Raw genomic sequence first — 15058 nt, forward strand, 5'->3', positions numbered from 1 at the left:
TATGAGGATTTTGGCACCAGAGGAGTATGTGCACTGGGTAGCTAAACATGAAGGATCATGGTATACACCAGTAAACGCAGAGCAGTTTGAATTAAGAAAGTGGAAGCAGTCTGACAAACTGTTGCATATGGAGGCTAGGTACAGGATTTTATGCAAGAAAACAAGCGACTAGCTGTAACAAGGACATTTTTGATGTGGCTTCTATGTTTCCGTAGGCACTTTTAGGGAACTATTTGGTGACATAACTGTTACATTAGCTACATTTTATATATATATATATATATATATATATATATATATATATATATATACGGTATATATATATATATATATATATATATATATATATATATATATATATATATATATATATAGCCTACTTATGGAAATGGATAAAACACAAAAACATCTATAAAATCTGTTAATAGGTCTTAGGTAGGGTATTATTGTATATGATATGAATAAAGTTTTCATCTTTGTAATCGACAGGTTTATCACATTCATCGTCACCACCACCTTAATCAGCACCATAGTATATTGTCTCAAAAATAAAGAGCAAATTAAATATATTAAGCTATCTATTTATGTTGGCCTATTTATTTTTCCTATGTGATAAGTCTTCATCAACTTCACCATCATCATGCATATACAAAAATATTACAACTAAGAACATTTTTAATAACAGTAGGCTATTAGTTCCAATATCAAAATAACAGTCAAAATAATATGGCGGAATCATATCAGCATAATAGCAGCTTAAGATGAATGTAATCATCAGTCTCTTGGGCTGAGAAGCGATCCGTGCAGGGAACTCTCTCTCTCAACCCCTTTTCAGCGTATCAGTCTGAGTCCATCACGGCCTCATCCTCGTTCATGCGCGGGTGTGTCTGTGAACAGGTGCGTGCAGTGTGGCGTAAAACCATGCGGACCAAATTGGAATTAAATAAATCCTATATCTTCTTCTGTATTGCTCAGAAAAGAAATTGGTCACTGGAGAGTAATTAGGCCACTCTGGGGGGAAAAAGAGATTTCAAAATATGGTGAAATAATATAATATTTTAATAATAATAATAATAATAATAATAATAATAATAATAATAATAATAATAATATTCTGGCCAGGTTACATTCGTAGTTTTGAATGCACTTCAAGGGGGAAATGTTCTTTTTGGCACCAGAGGCAAACTGCAATACCTCGACTAACCACTCTAAACGATACCCACCCCAATTCTTCAAGGTTACTAAGATCAGTTATTGCACACATGACTTCAATGCATATCCAGCTGTGCAAATGGTCAGTATGTAAAATAGATGAGGGCATTCACCAATAAAAAGTAATGTAAGAATCACGAGGCCACTGACCATAAATACAAAGCCCTTGAGGCGCAGGTTAATGATCAGTTCTGCCTTTAGCAGGGTTGATATTAATGCATTTCAAGTGCTCCGGTATGTTTTACAAGGATTTGTACGGCATTAGCTTGATTTATCGTCGGTTTTATATTCGCTCGACAATGTAATGGATGACATTAAAGGTCGCGTCAGCCACCGGTGCAAATTGGCACGCGTGTGCAGGTGTTCCATTTTTCATAAAAGATGGAGAATTACCTTTACGCCTCAAAGCAGTGAAATCCGTCGTGCTGCTCTTACACGCGCACATTCAGAAATAAGCTCAACGAGTGAAGACAAATTGATAAGCCGTGTTTGAAATATGGATCCTGAATATTACTCTACGGTGGGTTGCTCCATTGATTTATTTTTTTCCCCCCTCGTGAACTATAAAAATCAATGAAAAATGTTGTGGTGGTTTTTATTGCACTGAAATACGCGTCTCCGAATCCTTTCCCCTCCACGCAGCCCCCAAATTAGCATGCGGCCCCTCCGAAAGAGCAGACTGCACAGAACATTCAGGAGAATTCTGGATGTAGCTGCTAATCTGCTGTGGAATAATATCTGTATTTACACAGCTGTGAGCGCTTGTTTGTGGAACCCTCCTGCAAATATGAGCATTCGGCGCACAATGGCGCGGCTTTTCGGCACAAACCGGCTGGGGGGGGGGGGGGGGGGGGGCTGTGAGTTTGACAGTAATTTGATAAAAAGCCATTCATCATACCTTCTGTCGTCATCCCTTTAAGGCCGGTGAATCAAACCATATGGATGAATTATGATTAAGATATTTAATGCTTCTGATTCTGTTCACCCTTTCACTCGCAACCCAAATGTAAAGTGCCTCCACCCAAGTCCCAAGGGGGTTTTGGCTTTGGTTGAGAAAGTAGAGAAAATTTAGTTGGTTTTTAATAGTAGCTCAAAACAATAGTACAGCAGTCATTTTGATTGGTTGAAAAGGTATAAGGTTCAGATCTTATGGTAGTTGAGCTTGGGTGCCATCTGGCACTATTGGGACTGATACAGATACAGTGGTGTTTATCATCTTTCAATATCAACATTATAGAAATATACACTCACTGGGCACTTTATTAGAAACTGCTGATCTCCTGGGGTTTTCACACACACTAGTCTCTAGAGTTTGCAAAGAATGGTACAAAAAAACAAAAACAATCCAGTGAGCAACAGACCTGCAGACAGAACCAACCTTGTTACTGGGATACATCAGACGAGATTGGCCGGATTGGTCAAAGCTGACAGGAAGGTGACGGTAATGCAAATAACCGTGGTATGCAGAAGAGCATCTTTGAACACACAACACATCATAACTGTGGATAGGCTACAGCAGTAGATGTGTCATAAGTTTAATAAATACCTAATAAAGTGCTTACTGAATGTACAGTGAATAAACACTCTATTTGCTTGTTTTTAGTTAACATAACATAACGCTGATAACAGGCCATTGAGCCTAGCAATGCTCGCCATTTCCTACCACTAAAGTATACCTACTGCTTGGTTTGTATTTAGCATTTAGCACCGTATCAAGCCTGAACTTGAAAACCCCCAATGTTTTTGCCTTTACTACATGTACTGGCAAGCTATTCCACACAGTGACCACTCTCTGTGTGGAAAAAATACTTTATAATAGGTGCAGAATCTGGTTGGCCTTTTCTGAACCTTTTCTGGCGCCTCTGGCACTATAGCTTTCTTATAGTGTGATCCCCAGAGCTGCACACAATACTCCAAGTGTGGTCTAACTCAGGTATTGTATAAGGTGAGTATAACTTCCTTAGATTTATACTCAATACTCTTGGCTATGTATCAGTTGTTGCAGTTTATAACAAAAATAGAAATGGGGGTGCTTTTATGTAACATTATTACTTGTGTTTCATCAAATAACTTGAGTAAAAGGTCATATTTAAAAGGGTGTTTTAAAAAAGACTTGCTAACTGTGGCCATTCATCAAATTGTATTGAAATCTCATTCACTCAGGCACACAGAGAGGTTAACCTACTTTGACTTTCCAACAGATGCTGCAATGATCTGAATGCGATGTGATGATGATATAATTATGTCATTATATCGTTCCCTATTTCACGGGGCCAGGAACTGCAAGCTCTCACTGGGCTGACCCCACCGTGGGAGCTCTGTGCCTTTCTAAAGAACTGTCATCTCCGCCAGTCTTGCGAGGAACACTCATAACTCCATCTTGGAATATCTTGGGGGTTTTTTTTCCTACAAGTTTTTTCTGCTTGTAAAAAAGTGGCAGAACCACCAAAACTTCTTTTTTTTATTTTGTTGGAGAAATTCTGCCCCCACGATGCCAAATTTATCTCGCTGGGATGGAGTATTGGAAGCCTGTTGAGACGGGGTCTCCACCTAAATCAGACCCCCTGAGGAATGCATTGGTTCTGCCAGGTACAAGATAAGGGCATGGAAAATAACCAGTGAGGGGAAATGTGGACGGATGCGCGGCTGTCTGTTACGAAACAAGTGTGGCCATATTCCCAGCTGTAAGTCACCGAGGGAAGTACATGTTGCCTTTGGCCAGTTTTTTTTTTTGTGAGAGAGACAGGCGATGCTGCTGAAATGTGAGGACATTCGATAATGATTGGGTCCTCACCTTCTGTACATATTTTGTAGTGATTATATTCATTGCTAATCTGTAAAGGAGGGGGGCATGGTGGAGTCTTAAATCTTTCAATCAAGTGGGGACTGTTATCACCTGCATCACTAAACTGAATTAATTCTGAAGTTACTGTTATCTGGGACACTGGAGACAATACAGTGGGAAACTTAAAAAGAACATCAATGTCATACTTCAAATGAGACTAATCAAGTCTTATCTTTTAATTTAAAATAGCACCTTACAGAAAGCACACCGGACATTATTTTGCAAATAGTTTCACCATCCGATGAAACATTGGTATATCTGGTACGGGACCTCATAGGGCAATTCTGAGATGCAATCTTTTGCAATTATGGAGCATTAATGTCCCGACATGCCCCACTTCAGAAAACACATCAACTAAGGAAATTCAGAGGAAGGTCATCCTTCATTCCTGAGAATCAAAAGCAGATTTGTGAAACTACAGTCCTGGAGGGCTGTACCGACTGCTAGATGTTGCTCTGGGTGCCTGTGGTTCATACAAGTCATTGACTGGCTAAAGAATCCACACACCTTGTTCTCATGCTAGCCGATTGAAAGGAAACAACAAAAACCTGCGGACAGTGCAGCCCCCTGGGAATCCAGTTTGACACTCCTGGTGTTAGGCAGATGGGACGCACCTGGTGGTCGCCGTGGCAGCCAGCCGCAGGCCCCGCCCTCGGGTGCTCCTCCCCCGACTGCTTTCGTCCGAGCCGTTCAAGTAGGACAGCTCCCTGAGCTGCTCCTGCCGAATCTCGTCGTTGTAGTCCTGCAGCAAGAAAGAAAGCGTCCCGCATTAAGGCCCATCCACACCAAGAGTGATAACTATAAGTATAAATACGCTCCTTTTGCTTTTTTTGTTTTTTAATTGGTTTCTGATTTTTCCCATTTTTCTCCCAATTTGGTTGCCAATTGTACCCTATCTAATCCAATTACCCATGTTGACTGCCTAGGATACACCGTTTACAGCGGCCCGGGGAGATTTAATGATCCGGAGAGCGGCACGCCTTCTTCAAGCTGCACTGCTTCGTCCTGTGACTGTGATGCCGTGGCGATCGGGCGCTGTTGTGTGTGGCGATCATCCCTGCCGAGTCCCTCCCCTCACCCTCAGAGAAGCGGGCTGCAACTGCAGTAATGCTGTTCCCTCGTGTGCTGGCCAAACTCGGCTTTGGCAGGATGCGAACCCCGGTCCTTGGTGTGCAACCGCATCACAGTCCAATGTTTTTAGCTGTGTCCCACTGAGGCTCAAAGAAATATGCTATTTTTTAAAAATAGTTCTCTCTCAAGTGGATTGCGAAGTCCACATCACCACCATAACAACGATGACAGTGACAAACAATATCGTTGGGATCACTTTGAGCGGTTATTTTCCAGGTGCATGAACAATAAAACAGACAGCCAATCAAAAGCCAACCGAATTTACAGGGCGTTACATGCAAAATAGCAGAGGACATAACCCAGAGGCTGTATACAGAAAGTTTTCGTTCAGCAGTGTGGATGCTCACATCGTTATCGTTACGGTTATAGTCCTAGTTCTTGGTGTGGATGGGTCTTTTGGGGCTTCGAAATCTAGTCCCACAGCACCATATGTGGAAATCCATTATGAATGAAGAAGGGAATCAATGATAAATAAACATTTGAGGGCTGAAAAAACAGGTTGGGTGGGGAAGCTGGTGCGGAACTTGTCTTCCAACCACGACAGATGTTGCGAGCAGCAGTGCAGACTCCGGAATGAACTCTCCACGATGTGCAGGAGAGGAACTGCACAATTCATTTCTTGTTTGATCTTAATCTGGAAGACATTAAGGTCAAAGTAATTTCAGAGAGCAGCTCTTTTTCTTGTGACAGGCCCTCTAACTGCCTTTAAAAAGGGAAACTGTGGGACTCGGAGAAACATCTCAATATGAATAATGCAACGTTGTGTATGAGAGGAAAGCAGAGCCAGTTTGCTGAGTGCTTCATTTACTGCCCATTCATAAGGCTGTGCCGGGCCTGGTCTCTTTAATGGTGCCTCCCTCTTCTCCGAGCCAATAAGAAGAGTGTAAATCACCGTGGAGATAAGAGTGCCAGACCCTCCTGTGTTTTCACAGGTCACCAGCCTGCCCGGCCGAGAGCGACTCCTTTCATCTCTCTGTCTAATTCACACTCAGGCCAGAGTTTTAAGGGATGCCGGTGGGCCAGTGGGTCGCTCTCTTCTATCCGGACCTAATAAAAGCCGGTGTCACAGCACGGATGGCGATCATACAGACATGAGGCGTCAAACCCAGATCATGGTTCACTGTGGTTATTTGAGGTCATTTAGATATGGCAGTTGAAACAGGCCAAGTAGAGGTCATAACCCAGGTGACCTGGTCAATTACCCACAGAAATGGCGCTCTACATCTGACTACTGTATCATTCTATGTTATTATTGGCTTCACAATCCGTTGGCTTACTTTACTTTGATTCCTCAGATCATCACTGTCAACTATGAGTCCAGTTCTCAGCTGACTTAGCATGTTACCACAAATGTGCATGCAACTGAAGTCAATACTGTTTTTAAGGCAGAATGATATTCATATGCAATTTCCTAATTTATTCTTCTCTTCACACATGAAAATATGAACCCCAACATGTTTGCTTGTAAATACTGTAAATGACAAAGAATTGCACCTAGATTTGGCAGCAAAATGATGTTATTGTTTACTTGGCAAATATCCTTATCTATTGTGATGTGCATTGCACTGGAAATTATACAGCAGAGTACAACTAAACAAATAAGCAAATATACCACTGGCAGTTCTCAAACTATCCCATCTGTTTTATTGATAACGGCCCTAAAAATCCTACGTGCAAAATGTCACCACAGCTGTACAGTCACATTAGCTCAATCAGAGAATCTATCTCTAGGCAAACTATTAACAACTTGGGACAAAAAATACAGATTTTCAATTTCAATTGTGGTCTTCTTTCAGCTTTTTAAGATGCAGGTGTATTAAAATTATGAGATCCATACTCTATACATAAATATGAGACCACATTCACAGGATGATAATGATGATGATTATTATTATTATTTCAAAATCAATTGCTAAATCCACTTGGCAATCTCTTTCAGATTGGGAGCACATTTTCAGAGGCCTTAATATTTTTTTTCCCCATGTGGTTGTTGAGAGTCACTCTGCTCTTGTCATGGCATTTTGACCACATACTCCATACTGATTATTTTGATACTCAGTGAAAATGCACACAGACAAGAAAAGCAACTTACGTGAAGGTCAACCACCTCCAGATGAACATTTAATAAAACACTTCAGAACACTTGGATTGCTTGTCCATTGTTTTTAAAGAACTACACCACAGTCACAGATTAGATTTTATACTCGACACCATACCCACACAGAGAAAACCGGTGGAAAAATGTAATTAGCTGTTAAATGAAGGAGATTCCCCTCCCCCTGTTTTCTTGTTTTCATCCTCGAGCGATGCCACTATGCCAGTAATAGTAAGGGGGGGGGGGGGGGGGGGGGACTTTTTCTTGATGCTTTCAGGCAGAACCAATCTTGAGCTCATTCAGAGAGCAACCATGTGCGACGAACAAAATGTAGTCATTCAGACACTGCGAAGGTACCGGCTAATTAGTTTGGAGGCTATGATATCCTGTTTATGTTAAGAGCCTGCTGGCCTGGTCTATATATAAAATTCATCAACTGGGGCATTTATACATGGGTTCAATTATAGCCCTATAACTCCCCCCACTGTAGAATTACCTCCAAACTATTGTCCTTCATGGGTAGGGAAACCAGTTTATCTAGAGCATGTAGGCATTGGATTGTCATCACCCGAGTAATTATACTGTTAGCGGTCAACTGTGACCCTTCTAACGACACATGGACAGTGCGTCAAACACAAAACAGTGCCCTCCTGGTACACCGCGCACCATAGCAGACTGTTTGTTTTGCAGCGTTTACAACAAATCCAAACGGGCCACAGAAAAACAATGGCAGACTGGCATCTACATCAATCACGGTCTGAAGTAAACGAGGGGGAATCCTCTGTCAGCGGAGGGGAAAAAAAGAACAAAATTGAGCAGTGGACAGACGTCATCCCAGAACTGACGGATGCGTTTTGAGTGAAAATATTTCACTCGAAAAAAAGCTGACAATTCTAAGCTAGCGTGATTTCTAAAGAGGCGTGTAAGAAATGACGTGGGAATTTCCAGAAAGCAACTTCAGCAGACGTATGTGCCGCAGTCTGCTGACTCATGAAGAAAAAAACAAAACAAACACAAAAAAAGATGTAAAGCCCTAAAAAAATATTCATATTCTTTTTACAAGTACAAGTGCAAGTTTTATACATGCAGTTTTTGGTTAGATAACTTCTTACATCTTCAAGCTTCTATTTGGACACTAAACTCCGCCATGGAATTGTAACTTAATTGAATGGCAAAAAAGATGGTAAAATGAAGTAATTCCATCTTAATGACAGGGTGCACTGTGGGAACATTTTCTGTAAAGCATGTTGTCACTTGGAAGAGACTTGAGCTGGCTGATCTGCAATATTTATATACAGCCTTAGGCTAGGCAATCTATGGTCATAAGGCAGGCTTGCAGGCCTCTTAATTGGAAAGAATGTAGCTTAACCAAAGTACTGAACGTCCACTTGGTCTTTTTAAGTCCACTATCGACAGCCGCTGAAGAGTATTCGCTGCAAGATCCAGCAACACACTGCAGCTTATTAGAGAACTCCCGGACTGTACATAAAAAGGGGACTGAGGATTCTACAAGCACCATTTTTCATCATAAAAGCTGCACAAAACAGCTACGCTACAAACCAGTGGCCAAATGAGGCCCCCCATCCTCCCCCTGTTATGTTCCTGTGTTCTGTGTGTTAGTGTATCATTGTTTAGTATTATTTATTCTTGTAATTTATTATTTTTCATATTTCATGTCTGGTTCTGTTTATATTTGTTTGTCTTTGCACTCGTCTTCCCCTGTGATGTCTGAGTCTGAATGTTTTCCAGTCCAGTCACTCCCTTGTCTGCGTGCCCCACTATTCGGGTGTTTACGGTAGTTCCGGGGTTCAGTCTTCCTTCCAATCTTACATTACTTACTTCCTGCTTTCTCTCCATTTCATGTTTGTACATAGCACTAATATACTAATCCCAACTAACATAGAATTCGTACAGTACTACTTATACTAACACACTAATATGTTTGTCAAACTAACATTCACTAGTTTTGGGTATTTGTAATTTAAAGCACTTAACTAACTTACTAATGCATCTCCAGTTTCAATTCTGTTCTGTAACTCCACCTCCCTATTCTATCACTGATTACTTAATTAATTAGTTTTCAGCGAAGTATTCGCACCTGTCTCTCTGTATCTCTGCATCTCCTGATTCTCTGCAAATTGTCTACTCCCTAGTCCGGAGCCGTTTGTATTACATGTGTGTCTTTGTGATTCCAGTCCGCGTTTTTGTTTCCCCCTCGTTATTGTCCCATTACCCTTTCATGTGTCTCACCTGATGTTTATTTGTTAGACCGCCCTCACTCCCATGCCCCGCCTAGTTTGTCTCATTCCCCTGTGTATTTATACCTGTCCTTTTCAGTTGCACGCGGCTAGTTCGTCTTGTCCTGTTTCTGTTCCCGAGCCCTTGATTCCTTCCCCAGTTCTAGCCTCCTTGTTTCCTTGCCCCTGCCCTTGTTCCCGAGTCCTTGCCCTTGCCCTTGCCCTTGCTTATCTGATTTTCCTGTTTTGACCCCTGCCTGCTTCCCTGGACTATTCTTTGTGTTTTGTGGATTTCTGTACCTCTGCCTGTTTGGACTGACCCCATGGATTTTGACCGTGGCTTGTTTTGTGACTACGCTCTGTCTGTCCCATCACCTGTGAGTAAACTTGCCATTTTCCACACCCCTGTGTCTGCTTCTGGTTCCTCTGTCCTCCCTGCCGTAACACCCCCAGGTCCACAGGATAAGATACAGTTCCCAATTTCACATTGGTCTCAGCACACAAGGGATTCATTACCAAATTTAAGCGCTATAAAATGTGTCCATTTCCAAGTAATGTTTTTTCTTGGGGACCGTGAAAGAACGGGGGTCCCTCTCTGATGAAGGAAGGACAAATGCAGTACGCTGCTCACTTTAGTCCGGGATTTACATTGGTCAATGTAACGCTAATGCTAATACTAATATGAACACTATTAATGAAGTGAAAAGAATAACAATTGTGGTGAGGGTTTTTTTTTTTTTTACCTGAATTTGTTTAAGTAGTCTTTGAACTGGGACAGGCTGCTTTTGCACTGTACATCAAAATAAAAAAAATAAAAAAATTGCCTGCATATTGTCTAAATGAGCCGTCTGTCTGACTGGAACATGTAGTGTCCTGAGACAGTCTCTGATCCCCAGACTCAGAAACACTGGCTCAATCTCAACGTCACTTTAACTTTTCATCTTTTGCGCTGAGCACTATAGGCATAAAAAGAGGAAAAAATGAAATGGAGAAATTGGACAGTCTGAACAACTCCACACAAAGAATAGCAAATTCACTATACAGCTGATCAGCTGATGCTGGGATTTGATATTGGACACCATTAGATGATCGAAGATAGTCTGTCTACAACCCAAGAAAGACTCATTTAGTCCAGACATATTTTTCTAAACTTCCCAAAGCACTTTGCAACTACTCGTTCAATCTAATTCTAATTCAATCAAATTATCCATACTATAACAGAAGTGTAATGTTAACAAAATAAAATTTGGCCAGTGGAGCTTCTAAGAGCACAAACTTGTGAACTAACTTACAGCTATCAGCAATGATTGACTTATTTTTGTCAAGTGGTACATTTTACTCAAAATAATAAATAATACATTGTTACAGACCCTTGTAATAACGGATTACTTTTGTCTACCTTTTTAAAAATGCAGAAGCACTAATGCGGTTCTTAAAATCTGTTTAATTAACAATACTCCAGACTATTTTTAAAAGTTTGCATTAATTGTGCAGCATCTGAAGTCTGTTGGTGCAGACTGTAATGGTTCAATTACGTTCAGACAAGGAAGGTGTATGTGTGGGGGCTGTTAGGATTAGGGTCGTGGTTGTAATGAATGTTTCTGTGAGAGTAGTTTTAGGTAGTTGCAATCAGGCAATCGTATTGGTATTTGATGATCCATGTTAACAGCAAACAGAGGTCAGCCTGTCTAATTGTATTGACTTTTCCCCTCTGAAAGATAAGATGGTCTGAAATTGTTTGTGAAATTAAATTGCGCTCTTAGCTGAACAGATCTGAAGGTATTGATGTAACTGCTAAATTGTGCATTGTTGGCTGGGCTCCTTCGGTTGCTCAAAACAATCAGGTGCCTGATTCAGGGGGCGGAATATAATGATGGTATCTAACGCAAACGTCAGATAAGCAATGGCTGTGATGACTTCTTTGCTTGTTTCTTTCCTTGTCTATTTTTTCAATCCATTTTCACTTTGCATTAAAGCGTACCTTTCGTGTCTCTTAACCCTTTCAGTCCCAGAAGTGCCAGCTGGTCACTGCCATAAAATCCCAATAGTCCCATATGGCACTCTCAACCGTATACCTTTTCAACCAAATCTAATGGCTGATATCATATTGTTTTGAGCTCCTATTATAACCCTACTAAATTCTCAACTTTCTCAACCAAACTGTATCATTTACATTACATTTTAGTCATTTGGCAGACGCTTTTAATCCAAAGCGAATTACAAGTGCATAGGTTCTACCAGAAGCCAGAGCATCACATCCAGAAACTAGCAAAATACACAGGAAATGCTGTTCTAAACATAGTTGTCATCAGAGAAGGATGGGGATATCAGAAAGGAGGGGCAGGGGAAATCAGGAGGGAAGGTAGAGTTTAAAAAGGTGGGTTTTGAGTCTGCGTCGAAATAGGGGGAGGGATTCTGCTGTTCTGACAGTGGTAGGCAAGTCATTCCACCACTGAGGAACCAGAACGGAAAACAGGCGTGAACGTGCAGCTCGACCGCCAGGTGCACGTAGAGAGGGAACCGTAAGGCAACCAGAGCTGGCAGACCGGAGTGGTCTAGCTGGGGAGTAGGGAGTGATCAGGGATTGTATGTAAGGTGGGGCAGTCCCCTTAGCAGCCTGAAATGCCAACACTAGGGCCTTGAAACGGATGCGTGCGGCAATAGGAAGCCAGTGGAGGCCAATGAGAAGCGGGGTGACATGAGCCGACCTGGGAGAACTTTAACGCAGGCATATGAAAGGATTTTCTATTGTTTTTGAAGAAGTTATGCTTTCACCCATATGGCACAATCCTATGATAATTCTATAAAAATATTCTTAATATTTGTCTTGTGTGGCCTCGTGCTTGCCTGGTGTCTCCCTGTCTGTAGTGCCCTCCCTCTCTCACTGAGGCCTGTCCAGGGATTGGTGAGAAGGTCCTCTGCTAAATGCAGAAATACCGCTGGAGAGTTGTCAACCTTTTCCATGGAACGTAGCGAACCCATGCTCAAAATTTTTTTTTTTTTCATCAAACTCATGTGCTTATGTGTATTACGTGAAGGAGGGACATTTTCTGAAAAGATTCCAAGAATAGAATTTTAGAGTTTTATATATTACGGGTATATTTTATTTTATATATGTCGCTAGGTTTGTCACTTTGTCAATTTGAAATAGTTACTAAATGGGCCAGAAAATTTTGTATGTGGGATTCCCAGAATTCATTGGATGAGAGGGGAAAAGTCTGCTATCCACATTATGTCATGAAGGTACAAGCGACTCTGGTGCCAATTAAAGGGAGACCAGTTACAAGGTTTGGGTAAGGTATCGATGAAACCAAATTACGATGGGTGCTCACGTATTGTTTATGCATATGTACATTTCCCGTCTGTTTGTGTTGACACTTGGCATGCTGCACAGAGATGTGCTGAGCTTGGAGTTTTGTTTTATTGTTTGTCTGGGGTTTTCATACTCTGGCGTTAGTGGGCTTCGTTCACCCACATCCTGTAAAATGACAGCTGAGCGTGCTCGCCACCGCAGGAAGTGTCACCATGCTAATTGGCTCAGCCGCTAATTGCATTGTGTTTATCAGGCCGTTAACCCTGTGTTTATTTTTTCCCTTTTCCATGCTCACTGTAGAGATTAATGTTCAGAGGTGAAAAATGTGCATCTAAACAGTATATTATGTTTTGAACTTGAACATAAATGTCCAATTTCAGCTGTGTATTGCCATGGATTTTTTTTTTTCACGGATTAATTACAAATTCATTTAGTTTCCTCTCTGTTGCTGAGTGTATATTGTACACCATAATGCACCAGGGGCCAGGGCTAAATATGAAATGAGAGGAACGGCTGCATTATATTTTGCTTTGACAAACTAATTTAATTTAACTGGGCTAAATTGCTATTCACGGACTGCATATTCCACAAACACTGTGGTGCAGAGCATGACATTATACACTTAATATAACATAACTTGAGGTAATGTTGATTCCTGAGACTGTTGGAGAATGCAACGGTGTTGCTTTTACAGATAATTGATATTGACACTCTTTTTAAGTATATTTTTTTCAGATTTAGTATGCAAGTTAATTGAAGCTAGCCAGTCAATCAGAATAGAGGTTCATTGAGCCTTAAAAACACAGTCACTAAAACAGCCTGTTCTTGGTAAAGCTCATGAGGCCCTGGAGAATTCACATGGAAAACTGGATAGAGATTGCTTTTGGTGCTTACTACCACGCAAACGTTGTCTTATGGATGTCAGGATCTAAAATAAAACAGTGGAAAGGTGTACAATATGGGACCTTCAATAGGTAACCTGTACCAGCCCCTTATAACATAGTTATAAGCACATTCTGCTATCTTTTCGCCTCTCAAAATGGAGCCTGCCTCTAATAATGGGACTAAGGTTTGAGAGAAGTACAGATCTCTGAGGGTGTGATTATTCTTTTTTTCTTTCTGACAAGTGCCGAGCCGTTCCTCCTGGTGTTCTCTGACAGCGGCCGCCATCTTGGCTCTGTCTCATTCTGCCTTGGTGAGGAGAGTAGGTGCGAAGCCCCCCGGCTCTCACGCGTGACGGCTCCTCCACGGTCGCTCCCAGCGAGCCGCGACAGCCGCTGTCGGCAGCTTCGTGTCGTCTGGCCGGCGCCCGGCTGCGGCGCGGTGGCGTTTCTCTCGCGCTTGGCCGGGCTCCGCGCTCGCCGCCCGTCTTCAGGGGGAGAGCGTGTTGTCCCGGCGCTCCCGGCCGACGTGCGGCTGTCTCCGAGCCCGGCCTTCGCGGATCCGTTCGGAGCGCTAGGTCGAGCTGCCGTCGCTAGCTCGCCTGCTCTCCCGTTTGTGGCTTTATGGGGGCGAGGGAGGGGTTTAACCGCAGAGTGAACGCACCTGCTGTGCAGTTGAGCCGTGAAAACAGACACAATCGGTGTTTGGGAAAACTGTCTCGCCTCATTTGAAGGAGGAAAGAATCGGACGCTGGAAGGTGTATCGTTTTTAGGAGTTCCAAGTGGAGTGTAGCTCACTATTAGGCTGCTGTGTGTTTATTTAAATGGGGGAAAATGATCCCCCTTTTCATATGAACAGAAACCCGAGCAGGGCACAATGTTGCACAATGAGTTATCTGCCTATCATCTCCCTTGCACTAATGAGTTATATTCTCTTTGGAAAAATTGTTCTGGGGGAGCAAGAGGCACAAAAATGAAGTACAGTTGCTTTTGTTATTAATTAACATTATTGCCAAAGGTGCCCAGCAACCCAGCGAGCCATTGAGACTGTTACTGTCAGAGGGGTTGGGCCCCAAATGTTATTTTAAATATCTCCAGTTATAAATTAAGTAATTAAATTGATGTTTTTGAGAAGCATTATGCCATTATGCTTTTAAACACTGGCAGCAGCCTGTCTGTGTGAGTGCCTTAGGTGTATGATTACTCCCTCGTGTTTTTAATTTCAAACACAGACTGAGCTCATGGCTGTTTCTTGCACAACTTACACCAGTTATCAAAATGATGAGCCGTATTACTTTTAAAATTATATTTCAGTGTTGTGATTACCTGGCTGTCACAACCGCA

The 15058-nt window shown here is 41.9% G+C and overlaps 1 protein-coding gene across 1 annotated transcript in view; it reads right to left on the reverse strand.

Annotated features, from left to right (window-relative positions):
- Positions 1-15058, reverse strand: part of khdrbs2 (KH domain containing, RNA binding, signal transduction associated 2) — a 158572-nt gene that overhangs the window by 56238 nt on the left and 87276 nt on the right. The window contains exon 5 of the mRNA XM_061228444.1: positions 4672-4799. Coding sequence (XP_061084428.1) covers positions 4672-4799 — 128 coding nt within the window. The remainder of the gene's footprint in view (positions 1-4671; positions 4800-15058) is intronic.

The sequence above is a fragment of the Conger conger genome, chromosome 18 (assembly GCF_963514075.1).
Source record: "Conger conger chromosome 18, fConCon1.1, whole genome shotgun sequence".
NCBI lineage: Eukaryota > Metazoa > Chordata > Actinopteri > Anguilliformes > Congridae > Conger > Conger conger.